Source organism: Penicillium solitum (genome assembly GCF_028829755.1).
Source record: "Penicillium solitum strain IBT 25940 chromosome Unknown utg000004l_segment0_segment0, whole genome shotgun sequence".
In the NCBI taxonomy this organism is placed as follows: Eukaryota; Fungi; Ascomycota; class Eurotiomycetes; order Eurotiales; family Aspergillaceae; genus Penicillium; species Penicillium solitum.
In genome coordinates, this window is record NW_027072124.1 from 185,383 (window position 1) to 209,370 (window position 23,988).

Here is a 23,988-nt window from a genome sequence, read left to right on the forward strand (position 1 = left end):
TCGTGCAAGGAAACGCCTCGATGTGGACATTGCGCTGGCCAACACGAACGGGAACGGTGCCCCCGGGGGTGAGAGCCCGATGCCTCGACTGCGGTGGTGATCACCCAACCAGTGACCGCCAGTGCCTAACGCCGGCAACCTTTAGCTCCCAATGTTAGGGGCAAACCTATGCATACTACAGTTAAACATCATGAAATCGGGGCCTAGGATGGAAGCGCTTATCAACGACCACCAGAGCCAAGATCTGGATGTACTCCTGATCCAAGAACCGTCTATCACCACTTATCAAACACACGTCAACCACAGCGCCTGGCGACTTTACCGACCGATCACCGAGACTGATGCAGGTCGATTTCGCAGTCTGATCTATATCAACCGGAAAGTCTCAACCTCCTCCCACCGGCAGATCGCCTGCGACCACCCTGACGTCACAGCCATCAAAATCTGGACAGCCGACTCTCAATTTCTTATGTTTTCGGTCTACCTCTTATGCGTCCCGCTTTTCACGCCCAACGAGGCGTCAGCAGAACTAGCACTCACGGCGATCCAGAACACAATAACATCCAATATCCAGGAGGATCAAAGGATAACAACCGTCATCCTCTCGGGTGATTTCAACCGCCACCACCCGGCGTGGAGCACCAACCACATTCAACCGCAATTTATTGAAGATGCGAGCGAATTGATCAACTTCTTCCAAACGCATGGCTTACACGGCTGTCTGCCACGAGGGACAGCGACATTCTGGCCCCTCAACGATCCAGGGAAGAGCACCACTATCGACCAGACGGTCACGAACCGACCAGAACTGCTCATCAAGTGCCATCTCTACCACGAGAACTACGGGTCTGACCACCGCGCAACATACTCGGAATGGAACCTGAGTCCTCGGCGCCAGCCCGCCGCTAAGGCGAAGAAAGCCTACGACCGCGCGGACTGGGCCAAGATCGCCGAAGACGTGCTTCGACAGATAGGCCCGTGGAAGGGGGTGAAAACGAGACCAGCGCTAGATGAGGTAGTCGAGCGGCTCACAGAGGCGACTGCCACGGCGGTGGATAGATACACTCCCGACCTACGACCATCACCATACTCTAAACGCTGGTTTACCCCAGACCTTAAAATACAACAAACCGAGGTCAACTACCTACGCCGGAAGTGGCAAGAGAGCTGTGCGGAGCTCGGGCGACACGACGCCCGCTCCACGACCCTCTTTCAAGAGATGCAACAGAAACGACGAATATGGACTCGGACTATCGAGAAAGTTAAAGCGTCTCACTGGAAACAATTCCTAGACGAAGCCGGGGAAGGGAAGCTCTGGAAAGCGGCTATCTATACGAAACCGCGTGAGGCCTGGGGGTGCATCCCAGCCTTGCACGTTGCCACCAACGAGCTCACCGAAAACAAGGAAAAGGCGCAGGCTTTCCTAGATGCTTTCTTCCCGAAAATGGACGAACCGGACGAAGATTCGCTCATCCGAGCACCTCTAGAACTCCCGTGGCAACCCATCACCGAGCTAGAGATCCAGAGATCACTCAAATCGGCGAAAGGATCTACCGCACCTGGCGAAGACGGCGTACCGACACTCGTGTGGAAACAGCTGTGGGGATACCTCAAACACTATATCACGGGAATATTCACCGCGTCCATTAGCCTAGGATACCACCAGAAGGGATGGCGGAGCGCAAAGAGTGTGGTGCTACAGAAACCTAAGAAACCAGATTACTCGGTCCCCGGGGCCTATCGCCCGATCTCACTCCTTAACACACTAGGTAAACTTCTGGAGGCGGTGATGGCGCGACGACTGTCGTATCTCGCCGAAAAACACGGTCTGCTACCGGACACCCAGTTTGGAGGGCGACCAGGCAGAACCACCGAACAGGCCCTTCTGGTCCTCTCTAACGCGATCGACCGAGCGTGGTACAAACACAAAGTGGTAACGCTGGTGGCATTTGACCTGAAAGGTGCCTTCAACGGAGTCAACAAGGTGAGCCTAGACGCCTGCCTCCGGGCAAGGAGAATCCCAACCGTGGCTAGAAAATGGATCGCGAGCTTCATGAGCGACCGCCACGCTAGCATAGGATTTGATGACTTCCGCACCGAGGTCACGCCGCTAGCGAATGCGGGACTAGCACAGGGCTCACCCCTCTCGCCTATCCTGTTCGCATTCTTCAACTCTGATCTAGTCGACCAACCCGTCACTTTTCACGGCGGTGCATCCGCCTTCATCGATGACTACTTCCGCTGGAGAGTAGGGCGCTCGGCCGAAGACAACCTAGCCAAGATTCAATCGGAAGACAGCCCCCGCATTGAAGCATGGGCCCGTCAAACCGGGTCCTGCTTCGCAGCCGAGAAAACCGAGCTCATTCATATCACCAGGAAAAGAAGCCAACAGCTCCAGGGTCAAGTGGTTATGAACGGGAAGACAGTCGAAGCGTCGCCCACGGCCAAGCTGCTAGGCGTGGTTTTCGACCAGGAGTTACGCTGGAAAGAACACGTCCAACAAGCGATCAAACGCGCCATCAAGGTCAGTATTGCTCTGGGCGGGCTGCGGCATTTACGCCCAGAACAGATACGACAGCTCTACCAAGCCTGTGTCACGCCGGTCGTAGACTACGCGTCGACGATCTGGTACGACCCTCTGCGAGACAAGACTCACCTGCGACATCTGAACACAGTCCAGAGGACCGCGTTGATCCGCATCCTATCGGCTTTTAGGACGGTGGCTACTACAACCCTGGAAGTAGAAGCACACGTTCTGCCAACACACCTCCGCCTCCGCCACCGAGCGCAGAACACCATTGCAAGCCTTCACACTCTGCCGCGCGATTATCCTATTTGGGATACACTACGGCGAGCTCAGAAACGTAGGAACAACATCGGGTCGTACGCTCGTTTTCCACTGGCGGAAGCCCTAAAGACCATGGACCTAGTAAGACTGGATGAACTAGAGACGATCGACCCACGACCGCTTCCACCATGGCGGGCCGAACCCTTCACGGAGTTTGAGATCGGGTCAGACCGAGAGTCGGCAACAGAACGGGCCGGGACCGTGCGATCCATGTCCACCATTGTGGTCTACTCTGACGCCTCGGGACGCGAAGACCACCTGGGCGCCGCTGCCGTAGCACTCGGCAATAACCTGGAGGTTATCGAATCCCAACAGGTCCAGGTGGGACCGATGGACCGGTGGTCGGTTCACGTAGCAGAGCTGATAGGCATCTTCTACGCCGTCAGCATAGTGTTCAAGATCAGCAATCAGCGGCCAAGAACGGAACATAAGGGAATAACGACCGTAACGATCCTCTGCGACAGCAGATCAGCATTGCAAGCAATCCAGAACCCAGGAAACAAATCAGGACAATGCATCATCCACGCGATCCTCCAAGCGGCCACGGAGGTTCAAGCAAAGGGAATCGCGCTCCGTCTCCAATGGATACCCGGACACTGCGACAACCCGGGAAACGACGCAGCAGATCGGCTAGCCAAGGACGCAGCAAGCCCGGGCAAGACACACCCCTTCCGCCCTTTGCTGACAAGGACGAAGGCGCTCATTCGCGACAACATCCGCGCACAGTGGGAACGGGAATGGGAATCGTCTACTAAAGGCGGTCACCTGCGGAAAATGGATAGCACTCTCCCCGCGGCCTACACTAGGAAGCTTTATGGAAACCTTCCCAGGGGCCGGGCATACCTGCTGACACAGCTACGCACGGGCCATAATTGGCTATCCACCTTCAGGAACGCCATTGGCTTCCGTGATGACGATCACTGTGCGTGCGGCGCGCAAGAAACAGTCACTCACGCATGGGACGCGTTGCGCCGCGTAGTCCGCCGCGAACCACAAGGAAGAATCAAGAAAGACACATGCAGACCTACAACTCGTACGGTGACTAAAGAGGCTGGACGTGCACCAGAAGATGACACCTGCGCAAAAAGAAATAGCACGGACAGGGAGTCTAAAATTCCTTTGGGGGACGAGGGGAAATAGAAGAGCAGAAAATGGACCACAAAAAGGTAAAAGTAAAGCAATCCAAAGACATTGATTATGGTGAGGATTGCAAAGTCGTGCAAGGACTGCGCTTTCGGTTCAGCCATTTAGGTCGCGGGCCGTGTACTTGTTGGAGCGAGGACATGGGGAAAACTAGGCTTTTTAAGGTGAATAGCAAGAGCGAAGCAGCTGCTGAGTCGGATGCCGTCGTGGCCTGTGTATATCGCCTAGGACCTAACCAATGCAACTTAGTTGGAGAACATCGTGAGAGACAAGGATAGACACCGTGCAATGGTTAGCAAATGACATTAACCGGTGGCTATTAGAATGAATGGTCAAGAGAGAATGGTCAAGAGACGGCGGTTTAGAGAGATTAAGCGGTACCAGTACGGAGATAAAAGATGCTCGGCACACTGGTGCCCGTTTCTGGGGGGCATCATTTATGTGGCGGTCAGCGACAGCCTATCTTTTGCTTGGGCTGGCTAGCTTACCCTCGGTCTATCTCACGCCCATCAATAACTGCCACATGAACTCACGCCATCATATTGAAATAATCAAACAATGGATGCGTTCTGATCTGATAATTTTGCTTATTTATGGATATGTTTACAAAGCTGGCCAAATGCGCCAGTAATTACCACCTCAATTCTACGGTCAAGTAGCCCACAGCTTTCACATGAGTATTTATTCGGGCTAACACAATGGAAGGTTTTCGTCAGATATCTCTGGTAATTCGAATTTCTCAACCGGCCCGAAAGAAGGCATCGCATGATTGTTAAAAATTTCCCGACTAGTTGGCGCCAAGAAATGACTCTCCATGTCCTGGACCTTCAGAAATTGAGTTCTTGTCGGAATTTTTGCAGTATAAGATTATCACCGCTGCCAAAATGACAGCCACCTTCCCACATCAGAGTAAAATATCAGCAGAGCACTATGGAGGAAATCGTCGATATAGTTCGACAGATTGCACGACAACAGGGAGAAAATGTGTATTTCCGAACCTGCTACGCCCTTTTCAAACACCTCCAGGACAAGGCCGAGCAAGCGTCCCAGGACCTACTTCACCTACACCTATACGGCGCTTTTGGTTCCTCCGATGACGAGTTCTACCCCGCCTATCAGGTCGCACAAGAGCTTCAAGTCTCGGTGCACGAACTAGCTAACCAGGCACTCAAGGCGCAGTTAGCCTGTGAAGAGATTTGCGAGTTGGACCCCAGCTATTCGGCCCGCGAAGCTTTCAAATTTACCGACACCGCACACACAGCCGGGAAGACTGAAGCTGATGCATCCCAGGGTGTCTGCGATAGCCCCCGGTCGATGCAGTTTATCCTGCTACCAGTGAATGACCTCTAAATAAATCCCATGGATGGCTGCATGATCGCTTCGAAGAACATTGTGTTGCAACGGAACATTTGATCTGGAAAAGGCTCAAGCTTGAAAGCCGCCAGAATTATACAAATTCGTAATATTAGCCCATTGGCTTCTTTTGATATGATGTCCTAGACCTGTAACCCTAGATTACATAGAAGGCATTGTAACAGTATGCCTAGTGTCACTAAAACAGAGTTTGAGAACCCATTGGATAGAACAAATAGTAAACCTAATTCCGACCCGCTTTGTAGTAAAGTGGCGGTGGCAATGGTGTAGTTGGTTAGTACTCCGAGGCGACCTGCAGGACTCGTTCACGGAAGAAGCGATTAGAGAAAAGAGTGAGAGAACAGTCTCAAAGATACTGTATCGAAAATCTTCGCATCCAAGGTGCTCAGCAACAAAGCTCCGGGCTGAGGGAGGGGCACATGTATGTGCAACAGTATGGGTATTCTTAGGCCTCGCCAAAACCCGCCCACTGCCCAAACCCGCCCACCAAAACCCAACCCATGGGTTGGGTTGGGTCTTAGTCAGCAGGCCCGTGGCGGGTTGTCTTCTGGCAAACCCAACCCAAGACCCAAATCTTTTGCATTGATACATTCAGGGGTTGGACAGTGGTCGGCTGCTATGTTGGAGAGATGTTCGCATAGATACTTTGACCAGCTAACCCAAATCTTGTTTTTTGATCGGCTGGCATGGATGGCATAGTAGACCTGATGGTAATCACTTCTCTCACAAGCACTTTCTAGCTTGTCGGTCCACATTGTATCTATAGATGTCAGTACAGTGGGTATTCCAGTAGGGTCAAAGGGAAGACTTATCAGGTGCCTCAAACCGAAGGCCTGCTCGCCTTTGTGCAGCCAAGTGATAGCATTGTAGAACGAATTGCTGGGGGGAGAGGACGAATTTATAGGCTTCTCGGCTCCTGTCGCCACGTGCTCTACTAGGTAGCAAACGTTGAAGGACACGATGCCTATCCTAAGTGAGGCCTGTTGCAACCCATGTCTTTGTTCTACCACAACTATTTGTAGCGAGATTCTTGGTGCGATTATAGATGCCCACCGAGAAAATCATGCTAGTGTCATGTTGAGAGTGAGTGAAAGTGAGTCGGTTAAGAAACGTTGGCTCACTGTTGAATCTACAGTTCTATATTGAGGCAATGGTAGCTTTTCATTCTTTGATTCTACCAAGAGCGCTCACGTTGTCATCACTAAGAAATGGATTTTTCCCGGCCTCGCTTGAGTGTTGGTTGTCTGAGCTGTGTGTGGTTCTGTCCGTCTAGACTGCGGAAAGCGTCAGGCGATGGTCACGCGCGCGCGGGTGCTCGACCCGTCAACCCGTTGAAGCTTGGCCGTCCTTGTTGACAGGAGTCAACTTTTGAACTTATGACCAGTGTTGAGATAGATACCTTGTTGTTTCACATTTCTTTTCGGTGCTGTAAATTTTACATTACGACCCTAATCTCAACTTAGATCGCATCCCTCCTCATATGGCTCCCGGTGCCGTCGATTCGGATCGAAGCTGGCCTCCATTCAGTACTTATGGCTCCCCTTGAGGCAAAGTAAGTACTCTCCAACACAAGAAGCTATGCATGGCCTTAACATAAGGATCATTGGTCGATGAGGGTAGCATTGTAAAATTTGGGTAATCCATGGCTTCTAATTGGTCGAATAACCTAGTGCAATGACGTCACGTCGTTGAAGCATCCTTGCTACACACTTTATTTGATATGCAATATGTGGGCAGGCTAGTTTCACATGCCACCTACGTAATTATATGCAGGGTCCGCTCTGGATTCCAAGAACGCCACATTGAATACATACAGGCTGGTTCCAAATTGTGAATCAGGTTGATTTTGTTGATTATCTCTTTAAAATCTTTCTCGTCATGCCCACACATACCATAGAAACCCGCGAGAGGAAGCCGTATATCAAGGCTGTGGAAGAGAACAATGGGACTGTGGCAATTGCCGAGAAGAGCTACATTACCAGCAAGCTGCTCCCAGCAGTCTCCCTCGCCAACGCCATAGAAAACCCTGGTGTTGCGCGAGCCAACGCAGCGGTGTCTGTGGATAAACCTGAGGGCGACCTTGAATGGGCCAGAAAATGTGACGGTTATGTATGTATGAGAACTATGATGCCCTGAAGGTCCATCGCCCTTGTGCTGATGCTGATTATATATAGTCGCCCCTTCAGCAGCACATCCTCTTCTGGGATCCTGATGGCGACGGGATGATTTACCCCTGGGATACCTACAATGGGTTTCGTGAGCTAGGCTTCAACCCTTTCTTCTCGATACTTGCGACTTTCATCATCAACGTCAACTTCTCCTACCCCACACGCTTAGCATACTCGTGGTTGCCTGACCCATGGTTCCGTGTTTATATAACAAGTATTCATAAAGCTAAGGTGAATACCTCGAAAACCGTGGCAATTTGAAGGCAACGTTGAAGCTAAAATATCTATCAGCACGGTTCGGACAGTGGCATCTACGATCCAGAGGGCCGTTTCATACCGCAACTCTTCGAAAATTTGTTCTCAAAATGGGATAAAGATGATGATGGAGCCCTGACACTTCGGGAGCTTTTCCAGCTAATGCACGGCCACAGATGCGCCGCTGATCCTTTCGGGGTAAGTCTTCAATATGGGTGGTAAATTTTGACTCTAACGCTAACAATTATGCAGTGGTTTGCAGCCCTTTTTGAATGGGGAACAACTTGGCTTTTGATCCAACAGGACAGTAAAGTATACAGAGAGGATCTACGAGCAGTATATGATGTATGACAACCTGTTTGAACTACTGAGAGAAACGGTTTGGCTCACAATTGCTAGGGCTCGCTGTTCTGGAAAATCCGGGAAGCAAGAAAGACCCCAACTGGCTGGACGCAGGGTTGGGGCTTAGGAGGCGATGGTTTTATTGGAGGAAGAAAGATGCTCTAATAATCGCTGGTGAACTTGGTATCATGTTTTAAGGTTTAGTTGCTCTCTTTGGGGAAGATACAAAGCACCGCACAGTCGTCTTAAAGGTGATTAGAGATGGATTTTGACACAATTTTCAAATGCTCTCTTCATGGTTCTTGTTCGCCAAATTGCAGCTCGCCTGGAAGCATTTAGTGAATGGTAATTTACCCTCAGCTAGTCTAGGTGGTAAGATCTGGCAGACTAACTCCTATTGGCGAAGCTCAATTCTCTTTGAGGCACTGGATTTGGGTTAAATTAGCACCAATTAACTTTTGACGTCATTGATAAACAGGTAAGGAGGCAGCGCCTTTCTAGAACAAATGACTATCTTGTTTCAGAAAGATGACATAGAGATTACGAAAGTAGCCTTCAATACGGACAAGTCGATTTGCATCACGACAAAAGTAGATAAAACACTGACTGTCTATACAAGGCCTGCGATAATTATTCAAAATGATTTCTGAACACTAAAATCCTTTTCCACTTTGTTCCTTACATCACATTAAACATCCCCAAAATGGCACCAATAACATCTGCCTCAGTCCAAAAAATTCCTCTAGCCTATGCATCCTGTTCAATCGGCTGCAGCCCCAGTGACACCCTCCCCCGCAAACTTGAAGCGCTTAGCAAAGCCGGGTTTACCTCGATCGAGCTTTCATTCCCCGACATTTTGGACTATGCGGCACATCAACAGGGCCAACCAGTTTCATCAGATAAATTTTCCGAACTTGTCATAGTCGCCCACAGAATCCGAGAGCTCTGCGAAACCAATTCATTAACCATCATGATGCTGCAACCGTTCGCGAATTTTGAGGGCTGGCCTAAAGAGTCAACGGAAAGAGAAGATGCTTTTACGAGAGCAAGCGGTTGGATGGAGATTATGGAAGCTCTCGGGACAGATTTGCTGCAGGTATGAATTAACCGCGTCACGATGTAAATCGTGGACTAATCAGTTGATCAGGTCGGAGCTACGGATACACCACCTGATAAGATATCTATTACCCGGGAAGCAATTATTCCTGATCTCCGTGAACTAGCCGACATGCTGGCAAAGCACAATTTTCGCCTGGCCTACGAGAATTGGTGCTGGTCGACACATGCACCAGGCTGGAAACAAGTATGGGAGATCGTCTCAGCCATCGACCGCCCGAATGTCGGGTTGTGTTTAGACACATTCCAGACAGCGGGCAATGAATGGGCAGATCCGACGGAGGGATCTGGTCTTATCGAAGAGGTGCCGTATGATGTTTTGCAAAAGAACTTCTCCAATAGCATGGATGAGCTCACTCGCACCGTACCGCCTGAGAAAATCTATCTGCTGCAGATCTCGGATGCGTATAAGGTTTCTCCGTCGCTGAAGAATGAGACCATTGAAGGACTCAGGCCACGTGGTCGCTGGAGTCATGATTATAGGCCTATGCCGTATGGTGGCGGTTACTTGCCGATTGAGGATGTGGCGAAGGCAGTATTGAAGACTGGTTTTCGTGGATGGTTCTCTATGGAAATCTTTGATGGCGGGCCAGAAGGGAAGGGGAGGAAGTATGAGTTGGAGGCTTATGCAAAGAGGGCGATGCAGAGTATGCAGAAGTTGTTACTAAATTGCCTAGATGAGTGATGGCAATGCAGGATAGAGATGTTTTTCATTGTTTGAAACCAAATCAAGTGAAGGTAACGAGTACCTGTAATCTAGAAGAATCGCGATCCCTTAGACCTCTCTACCTGGTCGGGCGCATGCTCACGGCGCGACAGTAAAGTGACGCTATCAGATTTGTCGTTGATATAGAACCGTAGTATTACTCTAATTAATACTCAATAAAAGCAAAGGGGTAAGCTTATTTATAGAGTGAAGTAAAAGCCCATGAGTGCCTACAATGACACTGTAGTCTCTCAATCGTAGGTCTACTCCTGAAATATGTGTCAAAGTGCAAGGTCAAATACATGAATTTACAAGGTATTATACCATGCAAATCATGTGACTTCGAGTACCATGCATACCATATATTACGTTTAGTCATCATTACCGCTCAGATTGTTGAAATAGCGGGTTTTGTCATTTTAGTTAATTAGAGTTCTTCATCTATGCCATTTGTACCCATACGTTGCAATACAGACAGATTTCTGTCAATATGTTTCAGTCAGCTATTTCCGATATAGCGCTTCAAAATATCAAACCACATTAGAACGTGGCATACGCTCGATACAATGTCAACCCCGTCTTTGTCGAAAATTCCAACTCAGCGTCCTTTGCGGCAAAATAGACAGTTCCCTCCCCAATATCATGGACAGTTCCATCACCCACATTCATCTTCCCAGAGCCTTGAGTCACAATTAAGATACTAGGAGTTCCAAGTACCTGGTGCTTTTCAGCTTCCGTGGGCGACAAGGCCACAACCAAGATATTGAACTCGCTAAATGGAGGGGCATATTCATCGGATCTTCCTTTCAGCCCAATCGGGCTCTTTTTCCGTTGGAGGAGAGACTCCTCTGGGCCATGTGGTTTGAATGTAAGAGCCTGTGCAAACAACTTGACATCATCACGGTCGGCGCGTGGGCAGAAGCCCGTGTTCAGGACGTTGTCAGAGCGCGCCATGCACTCGATAATGTCCCCCGAAAGCCACGCATGGAGGCCGTCGGCTGGAACACAGACACCTTCTCCAGGCTCCAGAACCATGTAGTTCATTAGAAGAGCGGCGACCAAGTTCCCGTTGTCGAATGTTGAATATTGTTTGCTGAGTCGATCGAGGAGTGATGGAACATTCCCACTGTCTCCAAACTCAGACAAAGAAATATCTTGTAATATTTTGATAGTCTCTGAGACGGCGTCCGGGGGCAGGCTTAACAAGGTTTCACATAATTGTCTTAAAGCTCCATCATCAAAGTTCTTATGCGCTGGCACAAGGTGCTCCAATGGTTTCAACCGCATGAGCTCTGCAATCTGGTTTAGGGGTTTGAACCCAACAAAAAGTTCGAACCGTGATAGAGCGATGGCTATCTCGGGCTTATGATTGACATCGCCGAATTTTTCAGGGTCCTTCGCATGCAAACGCTCGGCAAGGCCTTTGTCGGGATGTAACTGAAGCGGAAGGGCTTTAACAAAAGAGAGTACCTGGTCATAGTTAGAGTCACTGTCATCTTTATTAAATTTTTTTTATCTTTCACCTTCGGAAGAAAAGGGATGTCGGGCCCGTATCTATCGCAAACTGACTGTCCAACAAGCTCGGGATTATCCTTGAGATGCTCAGAAAGGAGCTTCCCAGTAGGACGGATTCTAGATGGCACAGAAGGATATGTACCCATCCACATCTGCGTGATATTAATGCCGTTGCCTCATTGCGCATAGATGGAAGAACAACTCTCACTTCAGAGTATGTTTCCGAAGCGTCTAGCTTTCCTGCGTCAGGCATATGCGACCAAAGGCGCCCAGCAAGTGAGCTTTCGCCTTGTTTGCCCCAAGGGTCATGCTAAAATGGGATGTTTAGATTCTTCCGCATATGTTGTAGTGCCTTACCTTGCATTCGCAAACGAGTTGCAATACCCCCTCAGCCATTGTAGAAAGTGTATTCAATTAATTTTTTCGTAATATGTGCAGATTGGATGTCTCGATCGTCAAATATTCTGTAGCTTTGTAGCCAGGCCGCTTAGATTGCCAGCGGTGATATGCCACCCATTACGTTGATCTTCCGTCATCCACATTGTTGCTATAAACAGGTTATCGGGTCGTCGAACCCAGTCACCTGGCGGTGTTTCCCGGGTCTAATTACCGCCCGGTCTAATTGCCAATTTACCAATTCCAACCATGAATACATTGGATTTAAATAGCATCACCTTCCATATCAACACAATAAAGATCATCTACCCATTTATGGGCCATTTCTGCACTATTATCACCCTCAATTTCTCCTGCATTTTCAATGTCGCCGTCCTCATTTGCTTTCAAAATAGCTACTTCCCGCCATGCTTTCTTAGACTGGTTAAATATATGCAGCCTTTCTCGGTCGGCGCGGTCGGATATGTGTTTTTTGCAGTCCTCAACTAAACGAGGGCCTAGTTCGGGAAGCCTGCGCTTTGTTTTAGCAGCATTGGACTGTTTTTTCCGTCGTAAAATGCGTACATTGTCCTCCGCGAATTAAGCACCAACCTCGGCAAGAGCGAGTCCACCTGCTAAAATGCGAGAAAGACTATCCCGCACCTTCGGGGAGATTGTAGCATCATTTTGTATATGCTTCACAACCTTAGTGCTCGCCTTTCGCAGTTTTTGGACATTTGTAGGTGGTGAATTTGGTAGTGAACTTGATAGTGGTGGGGGTGTAGTTCCGGCAGTGTTATGAACTATAAACCCTGACATTTCGGGGAGATCACTGTCTACCAATTTTAATTTCCCAAGGCCTTTGTCTGAATTGAAAGGCCAAGTTCAAGTTTCTTGGAATCCGTGTAGAATTGTCCGCTCAGTTAATGATCTTGTCCGCACATCATTAATACCGGCGAAGTAATTGGTTTTATGTTCGTATCACCACCTCAAAAAGCAGTATTGTTGTTGTATTGTTTGTGGTAATGCTTTAAGACCGAGAAAGGTGTATCATCGAGAGGTTGGCAACCATCTGTTGTATGTGGAATAAAGCAGTAAGGAATAATGCGTTTTGTCTAACAAAATTCAATGAAATCATAGGTCAAATGTGAACCATGATTATCCATTAAAAGACGATATTACCCTTTTTTAATGCGTAATGATGTGAGTTCATCGAACATCTGGAGCCATGCAAAACTAATGACTCATCAGTCCAGCCATGTGGGGTTGGACAAATCGTGTAGTTGTCTGGTAAATTGGTGTCGATAAACCAACTTTCCATATGGAATTGACCCTTCGCTAAAAGCCATGGCGGCATAACCCAACTAGTAGCTGGGACACATTCAATACGGTAAGCGATTCGGCTTGACCACCGGTACTATTTTATGAATTGCCCCGAGCTGAAACAACCTTCTGAGCCTTCCCTTCGCCAAATCGAAACCCGGTTTCGTCGAGATTATAGAGGTTTCTCGGGCTGATATTTTAGTTTTGAGCGTAATTTGTAGACGATCGTACCAAGAGACAACATAACCAGGATCTGCGGCCTGATACTGTGCTTTCTCCATTGGGTTTTGGGTAAGATGCTCGAAGTGCAGTAGTAGACGAGCGATAGAATCGTAAGCCCAGTTTTTTCCAAGCGTGCGAGCGGGTTCGTGACGTCTGACAATTTGTAGTGCAGCACACTAGATTTGGGCTGTAGAGGGTGGGGAATAAGCCTGATCTAAGGTATCAATCCATAGAATTAATGCCTTTTCTGCTAATTATGTAGTGCTTTATTGGGTCCGTCACGGTTGTTTCGAGGTGTGCGACCGTTGATGCGTCCTCTTAATATACCGCGCGAGATGCCGAATTCCTTAGCTATGGCTGCGACGTTGGGTTTTTTACTAGCATGGTATGCTAATAAGGCATTTGGTAATGCTACCCTCTAATTCTGAAGACATAATACAAATATTGGGGGTGTAGTGAATTATTGAAGAAGATGGAATTGGTAAATTGGCAATTAGGCCCGGGAACCCGGACGACCCGATTATCCTGATCTCACATTGTGCCAAGATTCATATTAGAACTCCGGAATAGTGATACTTCAAAACTTTATTCCGCTAATACCCGGTCGGTTCCAAGTTTCGCAGCCGGTTCGGTCGTTATCAGCCAAAATAAAAATCCCGTCATACTGACGCCAGAACTCAGCTTTGTTTTCCACACTCGTGTGGTCAACAATATGACGGTTAGTATTTTATGTGGAAATAATGGGAAAAGTATTCACGGCTAATAATCCTACGATATAAGCTACAGACATAAGCGACAGAGACATTATAAACGCGCTTAACAATACCTCTGGAGCTAGGCAGGGCGAGGAGCAGGATGAGGTCATGCTAGTTAAGGATATGAATACTTCAATGTAGCAAGCAAGCAATCATATCGGAGCCCCAATTGGCGATTTTTCAGACAGAGCGACCGCGAAGTTTGAATTGCAACGTCTAATCTAACAGTGCCAGAAATATGGTGGAGATTGCGGAGGTCTACTTGCCAGGTCTCTCGATCATTGCCGCCATCTTCACAAATTATTCCTTCGCTGGCCGCCATTCGTAATGATGGGGCCCTTTTTCCACGGGCCCTGGATCCTCTCCAAGAACACCAGGCTTATTATATCCATGCGCACCAAAGAAATCCATTTGCCCTTCCATGAATTTGGTTGGGAGTGATGTGCCACCTGCATATTTCAAATACTCGAGAGAAGCAGATATCGCGGGAAGATATTGGTCAGACAAGGTGCCCAGTACCACGATCTCTTTCAAAGAGCTGAAAGTGCGGTGCAGCTTCCCCGCGACTTCATCGGCATGCTTCAGGTTTGTCCAGTGATGATCTGCCGATAAAACAGGCTCTAGTATATCAGCTATACCATCGGCTTGGATGATGCAGCCTCCACGCCAAACCCGAAGGCATTGGCGTAGGTTGATGTCCCAACCCTCGTCATCGGAAGCCCGTGTAATCATTTCTAGACCCTGGCAGAACGAGGCTAGAAAACAACAATATACGGCACAGCGCAAGTGCTCGATAACAGTGCTTTTGTCTTTGATCCCCTGGATTGGCTTGGGGCCGGGAATTTGAAGCTTCTTGGCCGCCAGCAGCCTTTCTGCTCGGTTGCCGCTCGCAATACGCAAGTAGTGTGCTGTGGCAAGTGTAGGTGTCGATATATGCCGAGACGCTGACTCCATCATGTTCCAATACGGTGTGCCTTCCGTATCATCATCATCCTGGACGACTTTATCAAGTACTTCGTCAAGCATATAATTTTCTTTGCTGTCATTACTTCCATCTGGCCGGCCAGAAGACGTCTTGGCGCGTAGCATGTCGACCGCTATATCGACCAGATAGGTACCTCGTAATTCGCCATCGCCATTCCACCGGCTAAAGATATCGGCAATGCTGTCGTAGTCGAGTTCCAAGCCATAATGGAGAAAAGACCACGCTTCAGCCAAGATCGATAACATGCCTCCCTCAATCCCATTGTGAACCATCTTCACATAGTGGCCCGAGCCACCTGGACCAATCCGAGCCACGCATGGATTGCCTTGACGGTCCTTCGCTGCGTAAAGCTCGAGTAATGGCATCACAGTCTCTAATGCTTTTGCATCCCCTCCTGGTGACAGACTTGGACCGTGACGAGCTGCCTGGTAGCCGCCTGAAACTCCCATGCCAATCCAGTGAACGCCGAATTTTTCGCATTCTTCCTGTCTTTTCTGTGTACGCCGATAATCTTCATTGCCTCCATCAAGGACAATATCTCCATCTTTGAGGGTGCTCTTGATCATACCCAACACAGACTCTGCCGGGTTACCGTGCGAAATAGAGAAGAGGAATAATTTGCATTTTTGCTTCTCCAAGCTTCTGACAAACTCATAAATGTCGTGAAATCCTGTTATTCCACCTTTGGTTTTATTGTTTCGCGACCAATCCCGTAGCTCGTCGACGTTCTGTTCATTGACATCCCAGACAGAAACGTTGAGGCCCAGTTCTGAGAAAGCGATGGCCATTTGGGTGCCCATATTTCCAGCACCAACTATTCCGATGCAGTCGAAATGCTTCAACGCATTGTCGCGGTCAGAGGTTGTTGTCATGGCTCGTACCGTTCTGAATGGCCGACCAGAAAGAAAATGAGAGAAAAATGATTTGATGCGATCTTGATCAATAATTAGATCCGTCCTAACAGTATAGATTTCTAGGTTTTAGCTGGTTAAATAATTAAATATCGGGGTTGGAGTTCTTACATCATCGAGCCAAGAGAAAATATACTGGAGCAGGATTTTGAAAGAGAGCGCGGTTTTAGAGCGAACTGGACGAATTTTAAACATTTTCCGGTTTCGTGGCATGAATGAACGTCACATTGACGAGATCGAAAGTTCTTACTATACTTTTAAAGCCCAGCCGCCATTCTCGCAAAAATAACTTCTTATTGTCAGTTTGATATATTTTCTCTCTACCTTCTGATCATTTGTACATTAATACCATTGCGACCTATACCAACGATTGAAAGACGTACTATTAGCATGCAACAGGAAGTGGAAAAGTCCTCTCGGGGTCCTCAATCTCAATGATGATAGTCCCAGCCACGAAACAAAATACCGGGATTCCTTGGAGATCCTAGATATGAGAGACATTGGCTGATCGCTGCGTACTTTGAACCAAAAAACCCAGACATCAAGAGTCATACGTGGACCCGTTCTTCAGTCCACAGCAAAGTTAGATATCCAGGTGATTTCGTTCGCCAGTTCACCAGAAATTGTAAACTGCAATCTTCAGCCATAGCCAATCATATCTTTACCTGAGATTTGTCCATACTTGTATGCAGTGACATTGGAGAGATAATGTCTTGCCAATTCCACGGTCTTTCTCACATACCTGATCCATTCAGGCGGCTCAGAATGAAGCAACGGGATACAGGGATCTGCCAGCAGGGTAGTTACAGATTATCATTTATTAGATGTACCCTTCAAATGAGAAATGATCAGTCGCTTGGAGCAGACCCGATCCGTAAGTACAACCAAAATTTGGATCAACTCTGTGGTAAGGGCCCAAGATCTAGATGAGTTTCCTTTACATATGTATAGGCAGCCAACATAGTGGTCAATGTGATTAGGTAGCCACGAATGATGTCATTATTTTAGTGGAAAAGAGAATGCGAAGCAAAAGGATGCTAGGCTATGCAGGTATCTCAAAGGGGACAAGCCAGCGCCGAGCTTAGTTGGAGCTATCAGGTGTGATACGATCAATCAGAGGGTCTGACTGAAGCTTTTGGAGGACAGAATCTGTTATACAGGCACTGGAACGAGAATTAGGAAAACATCTGATGAAGCGTTGTAGTAGACAGTACACATACGTGAATCCTCTAGCAATCATGTCTGGAAACCTGTTGATAACAGTTCCGTCGCCTCCGTTAATCTGTTCAATGTAGGCATTGATTTGCTCAGTGGTGGCCGAGTCTTGAAAGGTTACCTGTCTTTGTTAGTGGGATCGTAGGAGGCGAAAAGAATTTAATTTACAATATAATTCGTTGCCATTTTGTCGGGCATGTGTTGTTAGCGTGGGATTTTCGCGGAATGGAAGAATAAAGGCTCTTGTTGCAGATTATTTCTCGACGGTAATCAGGCAGAATATATTATATTGCTAAACTTCACTCTGGCGGAACCGAGAAAGCAGAATGACGTCATCGCACGTAGAACCCCTGCTAACTATGGGTGCCAGACTATACGTGACTAATCTAATTAGAGAGATGTTACAGTGATGCATATTCGAAATCAGCTTTACCTCCGCTCTCACACAGTTCCCCAGCGCCTCAGAGTCTCCTTGTTCCTAAACGGTGAAGATCAGTTCCACAACCCTAGTAGCTTCAAATTATGACGTAAGTGGCTTGGAGGGTGCTTCGGCACTGAGCGAATTATTGCCAAGAATACTGACGTACATTCAGCTTAGCTTAAATTTGGACTTGCTCACGCCCGCAGGCCATCCGTCTCCAGGGCGGCATAGTCAACTTGGTTCGTTCAAGTAGTCCAGCACCCCTCTTATTAATCATGCCCAGACCAGATGACGAATTCATCAATCAGTTCAGGGAGAAATTTGGGGACCTTCTCTTGAGCTGCCATGGTGAAAGAGGAATGGCAGGCACTCATGTTGATGCGAGAGATCCAAAGTTACCTGCTAGCTATGTCAATGAAAATGAGCCTATTGATGTTATTTGGACAGACGAGGCAAATATTGGTCGAACATTGCGGCTGGAAAGCGGCTCTCCAAAATCCCAGAGTTTTCATGCACCCGATTCGTTCTCTCCGATAATTAGTGCCAAAAAGCACAAAACATTCCACGATCGCAATCTACCAGGGTCGGGAGCGGTCTTTCACAATAAGGCTGGAGACCTCCACTCTCCAATGACACGGTGTAACACAGAGATTTCACCCTTCCTTGATGAATCAATTCAACGCGTGCAGCAGATTTCCTGGAATGGGCCCGATTGCTTCACTCCACTGGCTGAATCTCAACGTTGGCTATTTGACAATACATATTTTGGACAGGCGGGCGATGCACCGAGGTCTCTTATGCATCGCGATTCTGGATACGCCACACAAGATGGAGCCGATCAGGATGTTTTGACCGATGATTTTATTGCACAACCAGACTCAAAATTTGACTTGGCCACATCCGAGGCACACGCCAACGACTACTGGCCATATGGCGACGAAGAAAAGTACGCCTAGGCCCAACGCACGCTACATATACTGTGTCCTAATCCTTTTTATAGATTTCGTTACCAGGTGACGCTGCAAGCCCCGACAGCAATGCTCTGGCATGCCAACAAAAGTCTAGTGACATACCTCAATAAAGGTCAAACATACTACCTCACAGTGGCAGATTCTACCCCACCGACAAAGAAGGCTGGACCCTTTAAATATAGAACGCTCGTGCATGTGTCCTTCGAAGGAGAAGATCAGAGATCAAATCCGGTTGCATCTTGGCAGCTATGGAAAGAAGGCCGAGGCTCGAAAGAAGCCCATGAGCGCAAAGGCGAGGTCTTAGCTGTCGAGTATGTCGATCCTTCCCAGGAAGATGTTAGAAATCAGGGACATCAGCAGATACAACTTGAAGAAGCTTTCGTTGATGGGTTTTGTGTCACCTGGACAGCTGATACAACCGCGAACACCTATGAGGCTGCGATTTCGCTAAAATTCAATTTTTTATCAACTGATTTCAGCCGCTCAAAGGGGGTGAAAGGAGTACCGGTCAGGCTATGCGCAAAAACGGAAATGTTGCAGTCGGTCGACGAAGATAAGGCCCTGGAAGACGAACCAGAAAGGTGCTACTGTGTGGTGAAGCTCTTTCGAGACCACGGTGCCGAACGGAAATCTTCAAATGACAAGACACATGCCAGAAAAAGGATTGAGGAGCTCAACAAACAAATTGTCGACAAAATGACAGGCGCGGACTTTGATAGACAAAGTCGCAACAACTCTCTCTTGAACGGTGGGAAATTCGATATTCGGCCTCAGAAGAAGCGCAGATGGTCGATAGGTTCGCGCAACAGTCCTATGTCGGGTAAAGACCTTCACGCCGATTTGGCTACAATGACTCAGATCGTTTCATCGGCTCGTCCAGTTAGTGTATTTGGTCTTCGTGGGAACGAGAAGGATGATCCCGATATATATCCAATCTGTTTGTCACATGGATGGAGCGCTTCCATGGAAACTGGAGACTTGGGTAATCAATATAGCATACGTGCTATAACCTTGGCCTCTGAAGGAGCAGCTCAAGTTTCAGAGAAGGCCAACATAAAATTGGACCTTCAGAGCCCTGACTGTCAAGAACGTCCGCCCAAAATGCCACAAGTCTCCATCAGTACTTCCCAGGTGGGCTCTGCAACTGATGAAAATCAATCCTGCAAGTATGGTTCGTAACACGACAAAGCAAACTTTTATCTTCGTTTTCTTACTTCGTCGCAGTTGCATGCTTTTACGTCCAGTTCACTCAAAACGGGAAGCAGCCCCAGGGCAACTATTATGCAATATACCTAGCGGACCGCACTTCTCTCAGCTTGAAAGCCGGACTTGCAGAGAAACTGCATATCGATCCATGTTTTATCTCTCGTATCATTTGGGTCAACAGTAAAGGCTTGAAGGTCCTAGTGGATGACAATATGGTCCAACATCTTCCAGAGGCGCAGATCATAATTGCAGATATCTGTGAACTCTCGTACACACAAGTACAAATGGCTTCCCCGAGGGCAAAGTGCTCTGGTGTGGAAGTAAAGCTGGTGTTCTGAAATGCTCAATTCGTCTCTGCAAAGGAGAGATTATAATAGTCTCTGTATATTGGTGAATTAATTGTATCGTTATTTCAACCTAATACTCCGCAATACATGCCTTACTGGCAAGGGTACTCCACAAAAACTCCCAATATAGACTAGTGTGTATTGGCGATTAGGGTTTGAGAAACAATCGAAGAGTGTAGGTGGTGACACGAGTTTCGGGAAGTGCTGTAGTCCGCACAAAGCACTTGGGGTCAAGTAATCGGACCACAATTGCGATATAAAATTGTTGTTGTGTACCGAGCGGGAAGAATGGCGGACCCACATGCGGGTGCTCCCGAACCTCCTCGCACAACCACGGGAGGAACGGCAGTGACTGACGCGTCGGAAAACCTTGATTCGACTACCGCGCCGCGGACCAGAAGACAGGCTCGGCTCAGCGATGGCTACTCCAACGCAGCTCGCTCAATGACCGAGATCACGAGCTCCGTAGACAAGAGTTGGCGCGTCACGACTCGGGACATCTGGCGTATGATTGATGGCTTGAAAGAAACGATCGCCTACCAAACCGAGCTCATACAATCCACCAAAGACGAACTGCTTGAAGTAAAGCACGACCAGAACGTCCTCCAAACGCAGAACGAGAAACTCCATGAGGAAGTTCGAGCCCTACGGGCGCAAATTGATGTTCTCCCGACCATACCCGTGGCAAAATCGTGGGCCGCAGTGGCAGCGAGCCACCCGCCGCTTCAACCAAACCACCAACGCACAGACAAGGATCGAAACTGCGTCCGAATTAGCACTCAGCCGTCCTGTGTGGATCCGAGAGACAACGACAAGGCCGACCAAAACACATTTGGGCGATATCTCCTAACAGAGAGCGCAAACACCCATATCTGTACGGCGCTGACGATTACACCGTCCACACAAGACGCCCAAGTAGCCGGGGTTGGCACCACCAAAACTGGATATGTCATCCGGTTCAAGGACACAGGGTCGGCGGAAGCGGCCCGCAATAATACAGAATGGCTGAACGAGCTAGGAAACAACACGAAACTAGTCAAGGCGCGGTCCGGCGTCGTGGTACACCGGACCCCGACTGAGGACTTCGACCTCGAAAACGCAAACACACAGGCGATCGAGAAAATCATGACAGAAGATGATCTAAACGAGCTAGGACCCCAGATCGAGGAGGTGACATGGCTAAAGAAGCGAGATAAGGTGCTAGGGAAGTTGGCATCCCTCGGCATCTGGTTCGACACAGCGGAAGGGGCCGATCTTCTGCTAGACAAGGGCTTCCTCGTTGGCCGGAAATTCATCGGCAGTGTGGAACGCTGCGAACTAAAAAGAAAGAGATGCTTCCGGTGCCAACTATTCGAGCACTTTGCATGGTCATGCAAGGAAACACCTCGATGCGGACATTGCGCTGGCCAACACGAGCGGGAACGGTGCCCCCGGGTGTGAGAGCCTGATGCCTCGACTGCGGTGGTGAACACCAACCAACGATCGCTAGTGCCGAACGCCGGCAACCTCTAACTCCCAATGTTAGAGACAAACCTACGCATACTACAGTTAAACATCATGAAATCGGGGCCACGGATGGAAGCACTCATCAACGACCACCAGAGCCAGGATCTGGATGTACTCCTAATCCAAGAACCATCTATCACCACCTATCAAACACACGTCAACCACAGCGCCTGGCGCTTATACCGACCGACCACCGAGACTGATGCAGGTCGGTTCCGCAGTCTGATCTATGTCAACCGAAAAGTCTCAACCTCTTCTCATCGACAGATCGCCTGCGACCACCCGGACATCACAGCAATCAAGATTTGGACAACCGACTCTCAATTCCTTGTCTTTTCGGTTTACCTCTCTTGCGTTCCGCTATTCACACCGAACGAAACGACGGCAGAACTAGCACTCACGGCAATCCAGGACACACTTATAGCCAACACCCAGGATGATCAAAAGACGACAAGCGTCATCTTGTCAGGTGATTTTAACCGCCATCACCCGATGTGGGGCGGCGACCATATCCAACCGCGATTCATTGAAGACGCAAGCGAATTGATCAACTTCTTTCAAACACATAGCCTACATGGCTGTCTACCACGGGGGACAGCGACATTTTGGCCCTTCAACGACCCAGGGAAGAACACCACTATCGACCAGACGGTAACGAACCGACCAAACCTGCTCATCAAGTGCCATCTCTATCACGAAAACTAGGGGTCAGACCACCGCGCAACGTACTCTAAATGGGACTTAAATCTCACCGCCAGCCCGCCGCTAAGGCAAGGAAAGCCTATGATCGCGCAGACTGGTGCAAGATCGCTGGAGACGTGCTTCGACAAATGGGCCCATGGAAAGAGGTGAAAACGGGACCGGCGCTAGATGAGACAGTCGAGAGGCTCACAAAGGCAACTGCCACGGCAGTGGATAGACACACTCCCGATCTACGACCAACACCATATTCCAAACGCTGGTTGACCCCAGACCTCAAGATACAGCAGACCCAATTCAACTACCTGCGCCGGAAGTGGCAAGGAAGCTGTGCGGAACTCGGGCGACACGACGCCCGTACAATGACCCTCTTTCAAAAAATGCAACACAAACGACGATTGTGGACCCGAACTATCGAGAAGGTGAAGACGTCACATTGGAAAGCATTCCTAGACGAAGCCGGGGAAGGGAAGCTCTGGAAAGCAGCTACCTACATGAAATCAAGAGAAGCCTGGGGTTGTGTACCGGCCTTACGCGTCGGCACCAACGAGCTCATAGAGAATGAGGACAAAGCGCAGGCCTTCCTAGACGCTTTCTTCCCGCAGATGGACGAACCTCACGAGGACTTGCCCGCGCAGGCACCTCTAGCACTTCTGTGGCAACCTATCACTGAGCTTGAGATTCAACGATCTCTCAAAGCCGCAAAGGATCCACTGCACCTGGCGGAGACGGCCTGCCGACGCTAGTATGGAAACAGCTGTGAGACACCTCAAGGTCTACATCATAGGGATCTTTGCCGCATCCATTAAATTAGGATACCACCCGAGGCGATGGCGGAGCGCGAAGATTGTGGTGCTACGGAAACCCAAGAAATCGGATTACTCGGTCCCTGGGGCCTATCGCCCGATCTCACTCCTTAACACGCTAGGAAAACTGCTTGAAGCGGTGATGGCGCGACGACTGTCGTATCTCTCCGAAAAACACCGTCTGCTACCGGACACCCAGTTTGGAGGGCGACCAGGCAGAACCACCGAACAGGCCCTTCTGGTCCTCTCTAACGCGATCGACCGAGCGTGGTACAAACACAAAGTGGTGACGCTAGTGGCATTTGACCTGAAAGGTGCCTTCAACGGAGTCAATAAAGTGAGCCTAGACGACTGCCTGCGGGCAAGGAGAATCCCAACCGTGGCTAGAAGATGGATTGCGAGCTTCATGAGCGACCGCCACGCTAGCATAGGATTTGACGACTTCCGCACGGACGCCACGCCACTAGCGAACGCGGGACTAGCACAGGGCTCGCCTCTCTCCCCTATCCTGTTCACATTCTTCAACTCCGACCTAGTCGGCCAACCTGTCAACCCCCACGACGGCGCATCCGCCTTTATCGGTGACTACTTCCGCTGGCGAGTAGGACGATCAGCTGAAGAGAACCTAGCCAAGATGCAATCGGAAGATATTCCCCGTATTGAAGCATGGGCCCGTCGAACTGGGTCTTGCTTCGCAGCCGAAAAGACAGAACTGATTCACATCACCAGGAAGAGAAGGGAACAGCTCCAGGGTCAAGTGGTTATGAACGGGAAGACAG

At 48.9% G+C, this 23,988-nt stretch overlaps 6 protein-coding genes across 6 annotated transcripts; 4 read left to right on the plus strand and 2 right to left on the minus strand.

The window, feature by feature from the left end:
- Positions 1-4,921: 4,921 nt before the first annotated feature.
- N7455_006067 (uncharacterized protein) lies at positions 4,922-5,341 on the plus strand (the record flags this gene model as incomplete). The annotated part of the gene is made up of 1 exon (XM_065605233.1): positions 4,922-5,341. One exon carries the CDS (start codon positions 4,922-4,924, stop codon positions 5,339-5,341), a length of 420 nt encoding a protein of 139 aa, XP_065461087.1.
- A 1,902-nt stretch (positions 5,342-7,243) lies between these two features.
- Positions 7,244-8,295, plus strand: N7455_006068 (caleosin family protein; the record flags this gene model as incomplete). The annotated part of the gene is made up of 5 exons (XM_065605234.1): positions 7,244-7,474; positions 7,540-7,764; positions 7,825-7,986; positions 8,041-8,133; positions 8,188-8,295. The coding sequence occupies 5 exons, from the start codon at positions 7,244-7,246 to the stop codon at positions 8,293-8,295; spliced, it is 819 nt and encodes a 272-aa protein (XP_065461088.1).
- Positions 8,296-8,833: 538 nt separating this feature from the next.
- On the plus strand, positions 8,834-9,931 carry N7455_006069 (sugar phosphate isomerase/epimerase family protein; the record flags this gene model as incomplete). The annotated part of the gene is made up of 2 exons (XM_065605235.1): positions 8,834-9,226; positions 9,278-9,931. The coding sequence occupies 2 exons, from the start codon at positions 8,834-8,836 to the stop codon at positions 9,929-9,931; spliced, it is 1,047 nt and encodes a 348-aa protein (XP_065461089.1).
- Positions 9,932-10,492: 561 nt separating this feature from the next.
- Positions 10,493-11,863, minus strand: N7455_006070 (uncharacterized protein; the record flags this gene model as incomplete). Its single annotated transcript, XM_065605236.1, has 4 exons — positions 10,493-11,422; positions 11,476-11,619; positions 11,676-11,777; positions 11,825-11,863. The coding sequence occupies 4 exons, from the start codon at positions 11,861-11,863 to the stop codon at positions 10,493-10,495; spliced, it is 1,215 nt and encodes a 404-aa protein (XP_065461090.1).
- Positions 11,864-14,442: 2,579 nt separating this feature from the next.
- Positions 14,443-15,999, minus strand: N7455_006071 (uncharacterized protein; the record flags this gene model as incomplete). Its single annotated transcript, XM_065605237.1, has 1 exon — positions 14,443-15,999. The coding sequence occupies one exon, from the start codon at positions 15,997-15,999 to the stop codon at positions 14,443-14,445; it is 1,557 nt and encodes a 518-aa protein (XP_065461091.1).
- A 1,950-nt stretch (positions 16,000-17,949) lies between these two features.
- On the plus strand, positions 17,950-20,189 carry N7455_006072 (uncharacterized protein; the record flags this gene model as incomplete). Its single annotated transcript, XM_065605238.1, has 3 exons — positions 17,950-18,620; positions 18,675-19,816; positions 19,870-20,189. 3 exons carry the CDS (start codon positions 17,950-17,952, stop codon positions 20,187-20,189), a joined length of 2,133 nt encoding a protein of 710 aa, XP_065461092.1.
- Positions 20,190-23,988: the final 3,799 nt, after the last annotated feature.